The sequence below is a fragment of the Schistocerca cancellata genome, chromosome 6, assembly GCF_023864275.1.
Source record: "Schistocerca cancellata isolate TAMUIC-IGC-003103 chromosome 6, iqSchCanc2.1, whole genome shotgun sequence".
NCBI lineage: Eukaryota > Metazoa > Arthropoda > Insecta > Orthoptera > Acrididae > Schistocerca > Schistocerca cancellata.
Genome location: NC_064631.1, coordinates 13,193,225 through 13,214,297, shown reverse-complemented (window position 1 = coordinate 13,214,297; position 21,073 = coordinate 13,193,225). Strand labels below are relative to the sequence as shown.

Genomic DNA, 21,073 nt, shown 5'->3' with positions numbered 1-21,073 from the left:
AAAGTCTGTTGCAAATCGCTAAGTACAGTCATTCTAAATACTAGTCTGGGTTCTAGCACCCTGTGTGTTGCGCATCCTTTGCGCCCATACCTCTCTCTAGACAGTAAATGATACGTGTGTTTCGTTGAAAACTGTGGAAAGATTTAGGAGGAAAAGTTGAACATTCTACTGTACATTATCTGTACACAAATTCATCGAGTTTTTTAATTATAGGCATTAATCCCAACAGCTGTGTGATGGTGTAGAATTAAAGTAAATGACCATCTGTACTGGCTCTACTGTAGACTGGCTGACATTGCTATACAGTGATGAGTAGTTTGTTCCAGAACTACAAGTGTGTGAAAACTGATTACATTTAAATAAGCGAGTTTGCTATCCATGCCTGTCAACGAAACAAATAGTTAGAAAATAATGTTGACGGACATCAGAGCGTTTCCAGCATCCAATACAAGTACATTCACATGCATGATACATTGTTTCAGAAACTGCATCTTCGAAGAGGGAGGAGTGGCTACAAGCAACTTTAGACAACTCATTGTGAAAAAACTACACGAAATCTTCAACAATAAATGGAAACGACAAAAGGTTAAAGCTTTCTATACATCTTGTTTAAGTCCTGTATTTAAAATGAGTTCAGACACAATAAAACTAATTGAACAAATCTTTCTGATATACAACACACCATCTGCATACAATATTAATGAAATAATTATAGCCCTCAAAACAATAACTTCCCAAATTTACGTCCAATTTTAAAAGGAATTTAATTACAAAAAGATGGGCTTCCAGTGGGATCCCCAATATCAGGAACATTGGCAAACATATTCATCAACCACATAGAAAACACTATCTTTGTCACAGTCATCACAAAGAAAGGACACAAAATTGTTTACTGGTCAAATATGTGTATGACATAATCTGTAGACAAAACAACAGAGAAAATTGATTAACTTCATGCAGACATAAACATTATACATAAAAATATTCAATTCGCTATGGAAAAGACACATAAAAGCAAATACATTTCTTATATATAATAGTAAAGAGAGACAACAATAAACAAACTGGATTCATCAAAACATGACGTTTTGCCATTCGTGCGCCCAGGTTCGTCGTTGAGTACACCATTGCTGGTGCTCCTCTCTGTGATGCAGCGTCAAGGGTAACCACAGCCATGGTCTCCGAGCTGATAGTCCATGCTGCTGCAAACGTCGTCGAACTGTTCGTGCAGATGGTTGATGTCTTGCAAACGTCCCCATCTGTTGATTCAGGGATCGAGACGTGGCTGCACGATCCGTTACAGCCATGCGGATAAGATGCCTGTCATCTCGACTGCTAGTGATACGAGGCCGTTGGGATCCAGTACGGCGTTCCGTATTACCCTCCTGAACCCACCGATTCCATATTCCGCTAACAGTCATTGGATCTCGACCAACGCGAGCAGAAATGTCACAATAGGATAAACCGAAAACGTGATAGGCTACAATCCGACCTTTATCAAAGTAGGAAACGTGATGGTACGCATTTCTCCTCCGTACACGAGGCATCACAACAACGTTTCACCAGGCAACGCCGGTCAATTGTGTATTAGGAATCGGTTGGAAACTATCCTCATGTCACCACGTTGTAGGTGTCGCCACTAACGCCAACCTTGTGTGAATGCTCTGAAAAGCTAATCATTTGCATATCACAGCTTGTTCTTCCTGTCGGTTAAATTTCGCGTCTGTAGCACGTCATCTTCGTGGTGTAGCAATTTTAATGGCCTGTACTGTATATTTATCTAATTACTTAGGGAGTGACCTACGCGAACTTCCCCGCAGATGGATCATCGACAGGTAGGAGAAGATACCCATTGACTGAGCTGACAAGAATGTGTCCGAGTATCAGTGGACTAACATACGACATGCGTGAAGACCTACCTGGATGATGAAGCGTAAAGAGAGTAGTGACACAACCTTCTCCATCGTGTACGAGGCACATTTTTCGTTTCCAGCATATATTACCTCGGTGTAGGAAAGTACCGAGATTTTTGTTTTGTTTACTTAGTGTACCATCCGGCGCTACGTACATTTATTTTCGATGTGGTATAAAGGAAATACAAAATAACAAATATTTAAAAAAAAGAAAAACAACAAAAAAATTAAAAAGAATTTGGTAGAGCACTTGCCTGTGAAAGGAAAATGTCCCGAGTTCGAGTCTCGCTCCGCCACACAGTTTTCATCTGTGTGTATTTTGCATTGTTATAGAGCAAATCTGTACAGATTTTGGTAAGTAATACATACAATTTTTCGTTTCTTGATAGTTGTATACAATGATCGAACTATTGCTCTTAATAAATATAACCTGTAAGTTAGATCAATGAGGTGCCAATGAGCGAGCCACCTGTGGTTGGTACCGTTATAGAGGAAAGCTTAACTTGTTTTGACAGGTAATAGAGACAATTGTAAGTGGTAAATTATTTTGGTATTAGGCTCAAATTTTGAGTTGTGATAAGAGATCAAACTTTCCTCTATGTAGAACCTTACCCAGGCATCGCCATGTATATCAAAGTCTTTACGAAGATAGTAGAATGTTTTTGGTGCTTTTTGAAAGTGATACAGCACGTTGTAGATTTCGCCAATAACTCCATTTTAGTATGCTTTTGCTGTATTAAAAATGCTGAAAATATTAATATATTTAAGTAGTTCATTATGTAAAACTAAACTTATGAAAAGGTAAACTTATTCACAGAGCCTTTCTACCATAGTTACAATCGGTAAATGCTGCTGCCTTCCTCATTAGTTCGTATTTCTAACAGCTGCGAGGCATAACGTGTTTGTTTAATTCCAATAGTTGATAATATACCGAATATACAAATATCTACGCATTTTGGTATATAATGCAAACAACTTTTAAAAGCTATGTTCCTGTTGTACAAAGATCGAAACACAGTCACGATTTGGTGCCATGCTGGTTACATAGAACAAGATGGCGACTTTTGGGTACTTCTTGACTGGCTGTTTCATCTTAATCGGCGGTGAATTACTGGGCTGTTACTTGTTGAGAGGGGGGGTTAGGGGGAGGAAGATAGTGGAGAGGAGCATGGCTTAGTAGTGGGAACGGGCTGGGGGCTGGGAAGGGAAGTTGGTCAGAGGTTAAAATTGGGTGTTTGTGGTGTCAGATACCTAATAAGCAATGCAAGATGGTTGCCAGCTGCAGCATGACAAGTGGAGGTCCCCTGAACTGCGTGTAGTTGAGTCTGCCCCTGGTCCTCCATGTAGCCAACACAACGGTCAAAGTGAACATTGATCCAGAATGCCAGTTGCCTACCAACTCTGGAGAACTCCCAGCTTTGGATGTTCTTGTCTCCAAACAGATTATTGGCACTCTGTGGCACAGCGTTTACTGGAAACTTATACGTGCTGAAGCTGTATCTACATGCTGCCAGCTATCACCGACTCTGAGGTTACTTGCGCCCTAGGTGGAAGGAGTAAGCTCCCTCTTCCCAGTAGCAGGTCCTCTTAGGCTAAGCACCTGCGTCTTCCTCGCGCACTACCTTACAGCCTTCAAGAGTGCGAATTAAGTATGTCCTTGGTCCAACTCAACTGAGAATTCGTAAATATAATATAAGAAAATTGGCTGTGGAATACGATGATCACCACATGGATTTATCACTAAGAAAATAATGAAAGTTAGTCTGATCTTCATTTAGAAGTCTGAACGGTGAAGTTGCACATTTGCTAACGTGTAGTGATGACGGCTGTACCGTGAGGATCGATAAAATATTCGTTGCTACTGAAAAAGATGCATTTTTGTTACTTTGAGCACAGAACAGAGTTTCCTGCTACGATTTTCCTAATACATTCATGCTTACTTACATGCTACTCTAATAACTAAATGTATGTAGTGGCAAAAATATACTATAATCAATCACATGCTAAAGAAAATCAATATATAAACATGTTTTCGATTTCGAATTGAGCCAATATTAAGTTAGTCAAAATCTCAATATCCCCATCCAGTAGACATTTACTTTATTAAGTGACTTGTTTAACAAGTTAATTCAACTTTATCTTGATATGACCTCCCACAGTTTAAATAGTTTTGTGTTGTTTTACGGGGAGTCGTGATTCTAAATCTACAGATAATATTGGATTTTTACGTCACAAATTGCTCAATTGGCTGCAAGTGTTGGTTAAGAAAGAAAAGAGATATAATTTATTTTTGATAATTAGTGCTGTGATGAAGATCTCTGTCGGAGTGTACAACAATTTCTTATGAATACAGCTGTGCTCTTAAAATAAGAGTGAGAAATGAGCCTCATTGCGTTTTGTAGATGTGATGTTTTAGAAGACAGATATTTTGTACTTGTGTAAAAGCTATTATGGAGTAGTGTTGAAATAATTCTCTTTCAGCACTATCATTGCACCTGTATTCTTAAAATCAGTAACAGGAAATACGAATAGCAGATTTTCCAACACACAACATTAATAATATTAATTATAACAGTAATTATTATTACTGCATGACTGGTATCATGGCTTTAGTTTTCGGTTAATACATTTCCTAAACGGTCCAGTCTCCTGATGCAATATACCCTAAATCGTTTTTTTTGTGCATTCTTGTGTGTGTGTGTATGGGCAATGGGGAGCTTTTAAGTAGTCATTGCAAGCAATCCCCTATTACTGTGTTTTTGTCACAGGAAGGGCGACGTCGTGAAATCTTTAGAACGATACTGAGAAACAAATGGGGCTACAATAATTGAAAATTTTTATTTGAATTTGGAGAATGAAGTAGCTTTCTGAGACTTTTGTGTAAAAATGGAAAACGCGTGTGATGGAGTTACTTACAGAGGAGTAGCAGCAAATGCAGGAAGATGTCGAGAGGATCGACGCCTGAAGCAGGGACTGAAAGTTGACTCTGAACCTATAGAGATGTGACGTACTCCCAGCAAAGGGACAGAAAGACTAATTTTAACTGTACGATTGTAAACTGACATGAGGTTCTGAACACAGACACTAAGGATCGCTGACACAGGTAAGCAGATGCCGGACTGAGATTCACTGGAAGATCCTTAGGAAGTGTGGTCTATCTACAAAACAGGCTGCTTGCAAAACAATTGTTTGGCCGATATTTGAATGTTGTTCGTCAAACTGTGATTCATGTTAAATAGGACTGGTCGAAGAAATAGCGAAAATCTAAAGAGTATCGTGTTTCTTTCCAAGTTCATTAGTCTTGTTGTTGTGGTCTCGTCCGAAGGCAGAACTCGAACCTAGTATATCCTTCGCAAGTTCTCCATCTACTTCTGAAACGAGTAACTAATCGTAGAACCGTCACGAAGATACACAGGCAACTGAAATGGCAGACGCTGCAAGAGGTGTACTCTGCATCACGGTGTGGTTTACTGTTGGAGTTCTTAGAGGGTACGCTGCTTGAAGAGTCAAAAATGTACGGTGAAGAGCTAAAGCGTTATGATCACCCTGCATAACAACTTGTTTTTTCGTCTTTACAATGAAATAAATCAGTGATTCTGGGTATCATGGATCCGACAGTTCGATGGTAGCTTTTTGGAGGTATGTGGCATTAGATGTCTACGCATAGGTCATGGAATTCACGTAGATAACTGGCCACTGATTGCCGTACTCGTCGATGACGCCCGATAGCGACGCAGACGTAACTCATGTGGGCCGCTATCGATTGGTCTATATCCGAATCCCGCTCCAGCTACTGCCGGGTCTGGGTGCTGATGAGTCCTCTTCATTTGGCTCGGTCCTCCCACCACTTTTCTTCCTCCGCTTGCTGCCAGGTCACATCTCTCCTTACTACAGATATTCTCACTACCATTTTCCACCGTGTTCTTGGGCGCCATCTAGGCCTCTTCCCATCCATCTTTAGTTCTTCCATAATTTTGGGGAGTCTCTGCCCATGCATCCTCTTAACATGCCCACACCATCTTAATCTCTTTCCTTCAATTTCCTCTCTCATACTTTCTTGTTTGAGGTCCTTTCTAATCTCTACATTCCTTACTCTGTCCATTCTTGTTTTTCCCTTAACTGCTCTGAGAAATTTCATTTCCCCTGCTTGCAGTCTGCTCCAGTCCCTTTCTGTCATTGTCCATGTTTCTCCACCATAGGTGACAATAGGGATGTAATAATTCTTATACATAAGGAGTTTTGCTCTTTCTGAAACTTCATTATTCCAAATCAGGTGTTTTATTGTTTGGTAGAAATTCCCTCCCTTCTGTAACCTCCTATTAATTTCGTTAGTTGTTCTTCCATCGCTATATATTTCACTCCCTAAATAAGTAAAACATTCTACCACTTTGAGGGGTTCTCCATTCAAGGTTATATTTCCGTTGATTCCTTTCTCTCTTCCAAATACCATTACTTCACTCTTATCTTTATTTATTTTTAATCCATACCTTTTCATTATTTCCTTCCACGCATCAAGTTGTAACTGTACATCTGCCTCTTCATCACCCCATATTACCATATCATCTGCAAAAATCATCTTTTTGTCTTTTTCTTTTACTATATCCTTAACTGCCCTATTCATTCCCTCCATCACAACATTAAAAAGTGCAGATGGTCTCCATCTGCACTCACACTTGGAATTACCTTCACATTTGTTACTCTCTCTCCCCATTCCCTATCTACTAGTATAAATTCAATTACACTCTTGGTTCTTCCATCCCAACTGAATCTGGTGATAACATGACTTTCTCTCTTCATAAACCAGCTGTTTGCTATTTTCATTCCATTGCTCTGGCACAAACCCAGGAGTCTTCCCCCTTCTTCATTTCTGCCTCCATATCCAAAAATCCCAATACTTGCTCAAATCTCTTTCTGTCTTTGCCTACTCGTGCATTAAAATCTCCCATCACTATATTAGCGCTCTCTATATGGTTTTCTAACACATTTTCAAAGTCCTCTTCTTCGCTACATCCACTTAAGGTGCATAAATCTGGATTACTTTTAGGATTCTTTTTGGAATCTCAGGTTTAAGATTATGATCCTGTCTGATATATATCTCACATTTTCAATACAGCTTTGTACATTCTTATTCACCATCACTGCCACACCATTTCTTCCAGACCTGTTATTTGCACTCCAGTACAGTTTTGCTCCTCCTCTCAAATTCTTCTCACCTTTTCCCTTCCACATTGTTTCGCTTAATCCCAATATATCTAACTTCCTCTCTGTTAGTACATCTGTCATTTCTTCCATTTTTCCATTGAGGCTTAATATATTAAGGGTGCCAATATTTAGGTTATTTTTCAGTCCAGTTGGTTTCATCTTCTTGTACTGATGAATATCATCAGGTCTCCCATCATTTGCACCAGTACTTGAAGAAGCAGTGGGCTCAAATCTTGAGTGGTTCGTTCCGAGGCTCATCTGTTTTTTGAAAGCAATATATGAAGACTTTCCTACTGGCTTGCTAGTCCTAACGCAAGAAAGGATTTTCTGTTGGGGGTGCCTCCCTTAGCCTTTGGAGTTTCTCCTCCACCACAAGGCAGTGGTTCCCTTCTCATTTAATCCCCAGGAAGGAGGGTTGCCTCATCTGCCAGCTACGCCGTTCCGAAGTCTTCGTTCTCCGCCGTCGCTGCCATTAAGGTTCAAAATGGTTCAAATGGCTCTGAGCACTATGGGACTTAACATCTATGGTCATCAGCCCCTAGAACTTAGAACTACTTAAACCTAACTAACCTAAGGACAGCACACAACACCCAGCCATCACGAGGCAGAGAAAATCCCTGACCCCGCCGGGAATCGAACCCGGGAACCCGGGCTGCCATTAAGGTCTTCACCCATAACCCTCGGCACGGGTTCCGTGTTATACCCCACGGGATTGGGTCCCTGCCTGAACTCAGCCATCCTAGCACTCCAGCCTACTGAAGTGTAGGATGCCCACCCCCGCGACGTGGACGCGCCAGACACGAGTTACCCCAGTGGAGGAATGGGGAAGGGCACCCTACCTCCCTGGAGCCGGGTTAATGATTGTGTATGGTGCCACAATCAAAGGGCGAGTTCAGTATAATGCTCCTCAAACCAATGTAGCACGCTTCTGGCTCCGAGACGCAGACAGTTATACTGCTGCAAGATGACATCGCCGTCGGGGAAGAGGTCAAGCGCGAAGGCGAGCCGCCGTTCACGTCGATGACGGCTTTTGTGGAGAGGACGAGCAACCTAGGGCAGCAAAAATGTGATTCCCACAAAGAGTCGACAGTTTGCATTGATCGAAGGTCGCATCCCGATGATCCTGCGCCCACTGCAGTCGTAGCCGGCGATGTCGTTGGGTCGACATGTGGACACGTAGGGGTGGTCTCCTGTGGAATTACACGTTAAACAATGTACGATGAACGGTGTGAACTGAAACACATGTGCGTGCACCAGCATTGTGCTCTTTCGGCAGATATGGCACATATCATCGTGTATGCTACATTACAGAGCGAACAAGCCTCCTAACCCGACGTTCTGTGGAGAGTTGTGGGCGTCCAATCATTTGACGCCTAATGGTAGTTTCGCCGTCCTACCTGTTTCCGTAGACCCTCACGACAGTAGCACGTGAACGTTCCACCAGCTTCGCCGTTTTCGACATACTCGTTCACAGGCTCTGCGTGATAACAATCTGCGTTTTGTCAAAGACGCTTATCTCAAAGGTCTTCCCCATTTGCAGCCCATATCTGCTCTAGGGTGATCCACCGCTCCGCTGACATACTTTCGTTTCCGCGTGATGCCACCAGGGATATCCAGAGTCGCAGTGGGCAGTGCTCATTATTGTTTTGGCTTATAAGTGTACTGCTTGCTCCTTCTTACATCTCAAGAAAAGACCGCGAAGGTGAAACTGGGTAAATACGAGTCTAAGAACAGAATTCGTTCTTCTCGTGAAGTATTGGTGACTGTGAGAGGAAAGGGCGCAAATGGCAGTGGTACTCAAAGAACCCCCCACTTCGTACCGTGATGTAGCTTACGGAGTAGAAATGTAGACGTAGATACAGATGAAACCCGTGACACTAGCTAACGGGGCAGTATATCTGGTGCGCGCCGTGTTGCAGAGGAGGAGGGCGGCGGCGGGCAGAACGCGAGCTCCGGGGCGGCGGCGCTGCCCGGCTCGCTGCTGGCGGCCGCGGCGCTCGACGACGACCTGTCGGACCTGCGGGACCTCTTCTGGCCGCTCAACGACTCCTGGCTGCTCGACGGCTTCGACGACTTCCACCACGACCACTTTGAGAACGCCGGTCAGTACACGCACGCTACCTGACACAGGCGCTATGCTCTCTCTACCTCAGGTACACACCAAGTTTCCTTTAATTTACGCCTACCGTCACAATCTTTTCGGTTTAACAGATTACCAGTTTCGGTCTTTAATGACCATCATCAGATCTGCAGCAAAAATGGGAAAAATATAAATACACTGGCAAACTGTATACAGCTTAAGAACACTACATAGAGCATATTGAAAAGTAGGTACTGACAAAATTTACTTTAGTGCGCTTTAAATGTGAAGAGGCATACCTGTCTCATAAAAACAAATTCCTAATGCACTGCAGCCATAGTGGCATAGTCAACTGTTAAATGCGGAATCAGCACCAGCATCGTCAAATACATATAAATCACGTCACATGCACGAGTCATGTTGTCAGTAAAACTACTGTTTAAAACAAGCTGCCGTACAGTAGCCACAAGATGTTTACCAGATGTCGCTAATGTCAGCACACACTAGTTTTCAATAATAATTGAAACAGTGAAAATAAATGGGGGGTACAATAGTTAAAGTCTGTAATACGCTTATAAAGTATAAAAAGTGTTACAACAATAAAAAGCAATAAAAAGAAGAACACGACAAAAGAAATATTGTTAAAAAGACGAAAAGTTAAAATACAGCAGTTGACATATGCTCTAGTGCCAATATTCTAGGCAATGACATAAATATTAAACACCGTTGATATTGCACCCGGTAATATAAACAACATAAAACAAATCGCTAAAGGAGCCACAAATGAAAGGAAATGTAGTTCTGCACATAATCAGCGCCCTCTGTTAGCGCTAACTCTAGAATTCCGCACAGGCGGGAAGTGGTTGGAGGAACGTGACCGGCAGAGGGCTCCTCGTACCCTGCGGAACTTCGTTGCAAGCAAAGAATCATAAAATTCCATAACAGTCGATGATCTACATTATCTAATTAATGCAGTCTATGAAATGAATAAAGAAGGAACAAGAACCTACTAGAGTTATGAGTAAAACGTATGAAAACGAAGTAAATATGTGATACACTCAGTACTAGGTGAACGTGCGAACACACTATATATAACAGAGGCGTGGAGTGACCGAACTCATTGCTACACTACGCACGAAACGCAACACCGCTCCTGTCACGATCGTGTCACCTACCGTCAACTTCGTGAAGCTCCTGTCTCTTTTCTCTCCACCCTGGCCAGGCTCTACAATGTAGTCCTGTCCACCGGTTACTACCCCGACCTGTGGAAAACCTCCCGTATCCTGATGTTCCTTAAACCTGGCAAACCGCCGTCTGCCGTCTCCTCCTACCGTCCCATCAGCCTTACCTCGGTCTTCAGCAAGGTCCTGGAATCTATCCTCACCCGCCGCATCCAGCAGCACCTCCGCCAGCACCGCCTCCTTCCCGTTACCCATTGTGGCTTTCGGCCGTCCTTCTCTTCTGACGATCTTCTCCTTCACCTCACTCATCTTCTTTCCGACCAGCTTAATTCCCGTCGCTCCGCAATCTTCCTCTCCCAGGACCTCGAACGAGCTTATGACTGCGTATGGCATTCCGGTCTCCTCTTCAAGCTCCAAACCTTCGCCCTTCCCATTAACTACGTCCGTCTGATCGCTTCCTTTCTCTCCCACCGTCATTCCTACGTCACCATCCATAACACCGACTCCTCCACCTTTTTCCCCTCCGCCGGTGTGCCCCAAGGCTCCGTCCTCTCCCCCCTTCTGTACCTTTTGTACACGGCGGACATGCCGCCACCGTCACCCCCCGTCCACCTCCTCGAGTTTGCCGATGACACTGCTTTCCTTGCCCTTGCCCCCACCCTGCAGCGCTCCCAACACCTTCTCCAATCCCATCTTGACCGGTTCACCGCTTGGTGCAACCAGTGGTTGCTCAAGGTCAATCCCTCCAAAACCCAGGCGATCACTGTAGGCAAAACCACCCCTTCCTTCCACCTCATTGATTTCTATCTTACCATCTATGGCTGTCCTATCGCCCTCACTCCCACCCTTAAGTACCTTGGCGTCACCCTCGACCGTCGCGTCTCCTGGACTCCCCATCTCTGGACAATCCAAGCCAAGGCACGCTCCCGACTCAGTTTCCTCAAGCTCCTTTCCGGCCGTACGTGGGGTCTGGACCCCTCCACCATCCACCACACCTATAAATCCCTCATCCGCCCTATCCTTTGTTACGACCATCTGGCCTGGATCTCCGCCCCCCCTCCTCTACCTTTTATAAATCCCTCCAAATCCTTGAACGCCATGCACTCCACATCGCCTATTGCATCCGTCTCCCCTCCCCCACGCGTATCCTGTATGATCTCATCCCCTTCCCCCACCTCCTCCTTTTCCTTGAAAGGATACGGATCCTGTACACCTCCCGCGAACTCGATCCTCCTCATCCGCTTGTCTCACCCATCCTCTCCCACTGCCGCCCGCTGCCGCGCCTGTATTCCCACATCCCACCCGGTCTCCATCTCTCCACCCTCCCCCTCTTTGATGATTTCCTCCTCCCCTCCATCTACCCCTCCTATCAACTTTGATCCTCCCCCCACTTCCTGTGTCCTTTCCTTTAGGCATCCACCCTCCCTTCTCTTTCCTTTTTCCCCATCCCCTCCCTTCTTCCCTCTTGCCCCGGGCTTCCCCTCCCCCTTCCTCCCTTCCCCCTATCTCCCCTGCCCATGGCATCTGCTCTCCCCTCTCCATCTCCCACCCCCCTGCTCCTCTCTTGGCAGGTCCGCGGACTCGTACACGGTTAGTGAACGGAGATCAACGCCTCGTGTTATGTGTGTGCCGTCGTTTTGTGCTTAAGTGTTATTCGTTTTGTGCACCTAAGTTCACGTGTGACAATTTTCGTCTCTGTCTGTGTCCAAGTGTCTGAACAATTTTATCTTGGACTCTACGCCCGTGAACGGCACCTTGTATTTTAAACAGTGTTTGTCTCCGTTTATATGTCCACCATGTTTTTTCTCTAAATGTCTTCATTTGTATATTTGTGTTTCTCTGCGGCGAAAGAGTGGCGTCGTATGCTGCTGCAGGCCTGCCTGTAATACAGGTTTCAAAATAACAATAAAGAAAAAAAACGTTACTATGGTAATCCTCCCCCCCCCCCCCGAGTCCTTTTGTACTCCCCTCCTCTGCCTTCCCCACTCCCTGGCACGTCTGCTCAGCACCCCCCACCCCTCTTATGGATCCTCATCTTCCATTGGCTCCTTTCCCTCCTCCCCCTTCACTTTTCCTCTCCTTCCCCCCTTTTTTTCCCGTCATCTGACCAGGTTCCCCCCACCTGCTCTCAGGTGTGGTATGTCATATTTGTGCCAACTTTTTAGTGCAGTGTTTAAGTGAGTGTTCAGTGTTGTGCGTCTTTCCACAGTGTTGCGAACAGAAATCATGCTGTCGCTGGGTGTGAATTTTATATCTCTTGCGAACAGAACCCAGATTGTCGCCATATTTTTTAATTGTCTGTCTATTATTTTTCTGCTTCCTGTGTATTTTATTAGCATCATCAACCCTGTGTTTTATGTTTTAAGCTCCAGAATTTTCTGCCATTTTACCTTTAAGTCATCGATTTTATCACCAACTGATATTATTTTTTTATTATTTCATCTTTTTAATACAAATTCTGTAGGCTGAAGAGCGGCGTAATAAGCTGCTGCGAGCCAGCCCCCTTTAGGCGGAATCGAAACTCAATAAAGGAAAAAAAATTAATAAGGTAAAACATTGTCAAATAAAGCAAAGTAGGCATTGGGTACAAAGGTGCCGTTGTGGTCTTCAGTCTGAAGAATGGTCTGTTGCAGCTCTCCGTGCTACTCTAGCCCGTGCGATCCTCTTCATCTCCGAATTACACTGTAACCTGCATCCCTCTAAATCTGCTTACTGTGTTCATCTCTAGGTCTCCCTCTACAATTTTTACCTTCCCCCCGCCCCCTCTCCCCCATTGATGTCTCAGAACGTGTGCTCTCAACAGACTCCTTCTTTTGGTCAGGTTGTGCCGCAAATTTCTTGTCTCTCTGATTTCACTGAGTACTTCCTCATTAGTTATTTGATCTACCCGTTTCATCTTGAACATTCTTCTGTAACGCAACATTTCAGAAGCTTGTATTCCCTTCTTGTCTAAACTGTTTATTGTCTATGTATCACTTCCATACATGGATGGACTCCAGACAAATACTTTCAGAAACGACTTCCTGACGCAGAAATCTATGTTCGATGTTAACAAATTTCTCTTCTTCAGAAATGCTTTCGTTGACATTGCCAGTCGACTCTATACTTCGACCATCATCAGTTATTTTGCTGTCAAAATAGCGAAACTCATTCACTACTTTAGGTGTCTCGTTTCCTAATATAATTTCCTCATCATCACTAAATTTAATTCGACTACATTGCATTATCCTTGTTTTTCTTTTGTTGATGTTCATCTTATATCCTTCTTTCAAGTCAATGTCAGTTCCCTGAACTGCTCTTCCAACTCCTTTACTATCTCTGACAGAATTACAACGTCATCCGAAAACCTCAAAGATTTTATTTCTTCTCTCTTCAATTCCTGCTCCAAATTTTTCTTTTGTTTCCTTTACTCTTGCTTGCTCAGTATACAGACTGAATAAGATTTGGGATAGGCTACAACCCTATCTCACCCCCTTCTCAACCACTGCTTCCCATTCATGCCCCTCGAATCTCCTAAATCGTTTCACGGAAATGCCGGGATGGTTCCTTTAAAAGGGCACGGCCGATTTCAATCCCCATCTTTCCCTAATCGGAGCTTGTGCTCCGTCTCTAATGACCTCGTTGTCGACGGGACGTTAAACACGAATTTCCTGCTCCTCCTCCGTCTGGTATCTGTACAAATTGTGAATAGCCTTTCGCTCCCTGTATTTTACATCTGCTGCCTTCAAAATTTCAAATAGAGTATTCTAGTGACAATTGTCAAAAGCATTCTCAGACTCTAAAAATGCTATAAACCTCGGTTGGCTTTTCCTTATCCTATCGCCTAAGATAACTAAGATAAGTCGTAAGTTCAGTATTGCTTCGTGTCTTCCTACATTTGTCCAGAATTCGAACTGATCTCGCTCGAAGTAGGCTTCTACCAGTTTTTCTATTCTTCTGTTAAAAATTTGTGTTAGTATTTTGCAACCATTATTTATTAAATTATTATTTATTAAACGGATATTTCGATAATTTTCACATCTGTCAGCAACTGCTTCCTTTGGAATTGTGATTATTACTAGGTGCCGTATGGTTCTGTAATTGTTCTGGTCACTTGAAATTCTCTTTCACGTGAAACTACTTGCTGAAATACAACCATTAATTCCCCCTCGATTCTCTAAATTAAATGTGTCTAGTACGTAAGTAGCCACTGTCACGTAGACAGAGACTGAAAAATCAGAAATTATGTACAGCTCAATGATAACATACAGTGTACACCATTTTAAATATTCCACTTATAATTCAGTCAACGAAGCCTGTAAAAGTTCGGATAATGGAAAAGTTACGTGTAGTCGAAAACTTTTGTGGGGTGTTGGGAGAGAGTAGTGAAAGCAACGTCGTAAAAAACCCCTACCGGTGAGGTGTTCCAATTTTCGCCACTTACTAATCGTTTAATAGGATAATATGACCGTCATAGCGTATGCCTAATGAATGTGTTTTTCGATGAGGCTGTCGTCTCCGAAGAAATTTGACCCATTGTTGGAGAGAAGTGTAAAACAAGTTGTTAGAATGAAGGACATGCTCTTCCCGCATTTTCTAGTTATTTCGAGTTTGTTCAGCTCAAAGAGTGCATAACAAAACTAATTGAAATAATACAAAAATTAATTAACACGATTAACCAGATTTGATTCCGTAAGGAACTCTCGTGCACAGCGGCCGTAGACTATAAGGGAGGACAGGCACACAGCCATCAGTCGCAATCCCATTAGATTTTTTTCTCTTTCATATTTAGATTTCCGCTTTACATAAGCATCTTCAGTGCTAAAACACAAGGAAATTACAGCATCATAATTAATTCACTTTACACAGAGCAATAACTAAAATACTGTCTTATCCAACACCAGCTGTTCGTTCTGGTCAACATACTATTTGAGTTATAGTCCAACAAACTCGCGGCAACACGTGTCAGCATGCGATCATACTGGTGTACAGGCACAAGGGAACTAAGACGATAGTTTACAGCAAGTACAGCAGGTTTAGTTTACGTCAGGTAGTTACAAATTATCTAACAGAGTTTCATTTTAGTACATTAGTTTGGAACGCTTTTCTCAATATCTAAAATCAACAAACATATTTGCATGTCACTCTGAAATAATCAAGAAACACCAACTTTCAGCGTACTTGCTCATACCTTAGTGGTGAAGCGATCCACTAAAATCTATGCAAAGTGTCATTAACAGGTTCACACAACTGTCTTACACAAAATTGTTACATTACTTCAGAAATAAAAGTCAAAGAATTAAAAAGATTTTGTTGAAGATCGTCTGTCCCCCTTGTTCATAGTGTACACACGGTTCCCTCTCTGAGGTCGGGTGTCAACTTGTTGCGCAAGACTGAGGAAGACAGGTGGGTGCACCCTCTGCATGTCATCGAGACACGCTGCCGTCTGGGGTCACCAGACGTTCACCTGCTCAGTGAGCGGGCGCCGGTCTTGGCAGCTCTTCGACATGTCCTACTACGAGGCTAGAGAGGTCACGACCCAGGAGGGGTCTGTTACGGGAATTTCAGCCTGCCCTAAAAAAAAAACAACACCTGGCCTCGCAGTACGTGAGAACATGACCTATTATTGCTAGTAGATCGTTTTGTCTTCCATTTTGTTGGTATCATCCAGTGCTGTATATGTTTTATCAACAAAAAAGTAAATCACTATTCTATTTTGAGTCTTAAAGGGTGGGTCCATTGGCAGCTTGTTTGATCGTCTTCTTAAAAACAGCGAGATACATCATACGTTTATGTATGCAACTTTACGTTTGTACTATTTATTAAATGTACCTCGTTAAATCAGCCCTGTTATGTTGACCTTCATTATTTTAGTATGGTCTTAACTGGTTTTCGTAAAAATTGTAAGGTCTTTTGTATTTCTTTTATAGTAAACATTTAGCGTATCGCTTAACCACTACGATATGAGTGGCAACGCTAGGTTTTAGCCTTTGGTGGATTTCAAAGTGATATGTAACTGTGTTTTATCAAGACGATCTTCAACAAAATCTTCTTAATTTTTTAATTTTTAATTTTTATTTCTGAAGTGATGTAACAGTTCTGGGTGAGGCAATTGTATTAACCTGTTAATGATACTTCGCATAGGTTTTGCTTGATCATTTCACCACTAAGATATGAGCAAACACGTTGTAAGTTGGCATATGTTGAATATTTAAAGTGAAATGCAAGTACGTTTGCTGATTTTAAATATATAAAAAAAGTTTTTAACTAATATATTGAAATGAAACTGCGTTAGTTAATTTGCAACATACAGAGCATTACAAGATGTAAGCTGAGGTTGGTGTTCTTGCTGTAAACTACCGCCAGTCAGATCATACGCTGACACCTACTGCCGCGACTTTGTTGGATTGTAACTCAAATGGTAAGCTGATTAGAATGGGTAGTTTCTGTCGGATAACATGGTGTTTTACTTTTCGTTCTATGTAAAGTAAATTAATTCTGATTCTGTAATTTACTTGTATTTTAGCACTGAAAATGGATATTTATAGCCGAAATCTAGATGTGACAGAGTAATAAAATTTAATGGGATTGCTACTGAGTGCTGTGTGCCTGTCGTTCCAATTAATACTGTCGCCTGCCCAAAGCGTACTGTCTGTCCATTGTGTGATCGATAACGCGGACGGCAATGATTACGTAACCGTTTGGGTGTTCGTGAGGCAACAGAAGGTTGACACGTGTTTATGAGAACACGATGCGTTACGAAATAACAATGAGTAAAGAAAGTTTTATTTCCTTGATACTCATATATGTTAATTTGAGAAGGTTTACTGGAGGTGACTTATTTGTTACCACAATAATTTACGTAACCTCAGATTAATGTTTACTAACGTGCGCTAGATTCCTGGACGTGGTAAGCTACGGACGTAGGGTATGTAATTACTATGAAAATTTATGGAATGTTATAAGCAACTGTTGGTTTTTAACAGACTGACAGAAAGGATAGCTGCTGTTGGATAACACCGTGTTTTACTTATCGTTTTGTGTAAAGCAAATTAATTCTGATTCTGTAATTTCCTTGTATTTTAGCACTTGTATTTAGCCAAAATCTATATATGAAAGTTTAGTAAAATCTAATGGGATTGCGAACCGAGACAGAACACGACAGCATTATTATGATGTACACAGATATGAAATACGTGAACTTAATTTATACTTTTCATTGATTTGCAGTTGTCAGAATTACTTAAAATTTAAGTTACTTCAATTTACGTTAACTTCACTCGTTTATCAAGAATGAACATTACGTTGTCTCCACTCAGTCACCAAGAATGAACTTGGCGCTAAATATTATTGAATAAAATTGGTAACTTACTGAGGCATCATAATCAATTACTTTGAAATATATTTTATCAAACAAAAACAAATGGCAACGATATTCTTTTAATAATTTTCTTTTAACTATCAAACCAAAGACACCCAGGTATTCAATAACTGGAGAGGATTGCGACCCTAAGTAGGTGACAATGAGTCACGTTAATGACAAGACCAGGATCCTACTTACAATACTTATTATTAGAATAAAATTCACTGAGAATGTCACTGGTTGAAGCCTCACGAAGTTTCTAACGTGAACTAAAATAAAACAGTTTTACAGTTCGTTGCTGACGTGAAGCCGCCGTCTTCATTGTCGCTCCCACTGCGGGCACGCTTGATTCACAGTGTCCAGTTGTGAGGCAGGATCGCGATGTGACTGGAGCCCGTTCCTCACACCTGTCACCCAGACCGGTCACGCTAGTGACAGCTGTGCCTCACACAGGCGCCGCAGCTCACGCTAGTGACAGCCGTGCCTCACACCTGTCACCCAGGCTGGCCACGCTAGTGACAGCCCTGCCTCACACCTGTCACCCAGGCCGGTCACACTAATGACAGCTGTGCCTCACACAGGCGCCGCAGCTCACGCTAGTGACAGCTATGCCTCACACCTGTCACCCAGGCCGGTCATGCTAGTGACAGCTGTGCCTCACACAGGCGCCGCAGCTCGCGCCACTTGCGCGCGATCACTCTGGCCTCCCAGTCTCCTGCGTGCTCTGCTCTGACGTCACACTCACGCCCAGGGATAGCGCTTCTACTCAAATCTTTACATTCAGCCAGCGATATTGCTTTTCCTAACTTTGCCTACCGGCACCAGCGCAGCATAAATAAATCGAAATAAAAATTAATTTATACAAGTGACAGCACGTACCACAGTTCTAGTTGATAAATAACACCTCAAGTTTTACAAAATCATACAAGTACATCTTATTTACAATAAATATAAATGACAAAAATGTCAGATTTCACGTCTGGATTATAGTGGCACAATGTGAGTGTGGATGTGTTGGTGGGCACTTCCAAACGTCACATTTTCATGTGGTTCTTGAAAAACTCGCAAAACCTGGCTTGTAGCGAGAAATTTACCAAGTGTGAAACACATTAAATTTCCTACAAAACTGCTCCTATTCATTTGTCTCTATGGCTAATAGTTTCTGCTTTGCAGAGGATGGAAAATACAATTATTGAAAATTGTGTTTTCGTGATGTAAAATCAATTATTGCTGTCAAACGGAGAGGTTTAAGAACAAATATGAAACGCGTCTACCACATCTGAGTACAGTACAAACGTATTAATGGGTAAACTGTGTTCTTGGGGTGTGACGGACTGCACGGATGGGGGTGGGCGGAGGGTAGATGCGTGGGGGGAGCCAGGGCCAAGACTACGGTCATGCAGGCTCCCTCCTCGTAGGTCTGCAAACTGAAGGACTGGCAAGTGAGTCGCAAGACGTTGCTACAGGGTGTTTCCCTTGTAATTACGATACTGATGCAAGACGTATTATAAATCACTGGTGACGCAGTACGCAGGTATGCGATTGAGGTGTTTTTCTCCTCAATGTGCGTTAACACTACATGGAATACAAGTTACTAATAATACTCACGCAACAAACGCATATTAATAGAATCGACACAAATCTCTGCACTCTGTTCTACACTGCTAGAGAAGAAACTGATTCTTAGTCATCCTGCACAGCAGCTTTAGTGTTCTTCCAGGAAAGACATCTTCCCTCAGCACGAACGCTACTCCATTTTGGGTTTGCAGACAGATTATACCTGCCAAGGATTTCCTGTCCACTCCTCTTATACAAGCAGAGAAAATAACTGTACTGACCTCGTGTTTATATCTTCTTTTCCCTTTATTGCTGTTTTTAAGTCAGTTGTTGTGTAAGACAGCTCAACGGCTCGAGCTGTGAGTTGTCTAGCACAGCGAAGGACTTGCCCCGAGTGTGACATGCTCTCATTTGGTATTTGACGCTATCGACTTCGTCGTCTCTGTCATCAGTAAATGGAATGCTTTTCACAGCATGAGGGTATCAAATGCTGCAACCCAGCTTAATCTCTCCCAACATATTAAGAGATTAAGATGCTTAAATTCGCTCCCTTTGCAACAGTACTAGGTTACCAAAGATATTTCAACATAAGTCCATCAATGCATTGCAGCCAACTACTCTTCTATACATTAATCAGCCCTGTTCCATCACATATAATTACAAGATATATTCTGCATGTCCACAAAGTGGCCACTCGGTGCAGCCCACTCTACTAGCCGCACAAGTTCCTCAATGGAAGGGATTCATGTAGTCTACCAGCAACACAACTAATGGTTATTGAAAGTGTGCTTTAATTCACCTCCAGGCGACTGCAACACGGCTACAGTACAGTGCCAACTCTACACAACAGGAAGGTGCCCCTTTACTACCCCCAATCCCTTTACCACCAACACTGTGTAGCCCACTTACTTACACATCACACAAATGAAATACTACAGTGAAACATGTAGAGACTGACTGAGAATCAGTTAGGTAGATTTTGACCAAATGCGTATTTTGCGTTAGTGTTATTAGTAAGCCATAACTGTATTCCATGTAGCGTTAACGCACTTCCTGGCAAATAAACATCTCCTAGGCATGTCTGTGCTCTACGTCGCCAGTGAATCATAAGACGAACTGTAGAAGTGTCCATATAACTTGGTGAAGTACGTTGTATTTGTTTGTTGTGACAGTAGTGGGATAGAGAGAGTGCTGAATCGCCTGCTCGATCTTCAGTTAGCAGGCCTATGAAGGAATGAAGTGCACGACCGCAGTCGGGTGACTTGCCCTCAATCACCACCCCCACTCCCTTCCCCAAGTTCTCTACTCCATCATATACCCAGAATATCACATATCTCATGATAGGGTTCTACTGCACTTACATGTGGTACGCACATTTAATATTTGTTCCTCACCCACTTCATTTAACAAGAACATTCATTTTATAACATTAAAACACTGTTTTTAATATCTGATGTTATTCTGTCCTCCGGCATAGGAAAAAAGTAATTTCGCTAGAAGCAGCCGTTTTCGAATTATTCTATAAAAACATGAGATGTGCACACTAATCGTTTAGCACCCCTCCGCTACCCCCCCTCCCCCCACCACCCTCACATCGAGCAGGTTGAGATTTTATTTTTAGAATGTTCTCAGTCAACAGTAGGTAACTGAAAATAAGGGTTTTAAACACCTCTATAAGAACATTAGCGATATCAGGGAAACACACTTCTCCTTAAAAAATGTGTTAACAAATTAATGGAGAAAGAGAGCAAATTGAATCGTAGAACTTACGCTTCTGTTTTGGATTTTAAAGTAATGG

The 21,073-nt window shown here is 42.6% G+C and overlaps 1 protein-coding gene across 1 annotated transcript in view; it reads left to right on the top strand.

Annotated features, from left to right (window-relative positions):
• Positions 1 to 3,417: 3,417 nt before the first annotated feature.
• The window catches only part of LOC126191123 (uncharacterized), a 96,340-nt gene continuing 78,684 nt past the window's right edge, over positions 3,418 to 21,073 (top strand). The window contains exons 1-2 of the mRNA XM_049931870.1: positions 3,418 to 3,469; positions 9,083 to 9,217. Coding sequence (XP_049787827.1) covers positions 3,418 to 3,469; positions 9,083 to 9,217 — 187 coding nt within the window. The remainder of the gene's footprint in view (positions 3,470 to 9,082; positions 9,218 to 21,073) is intronic.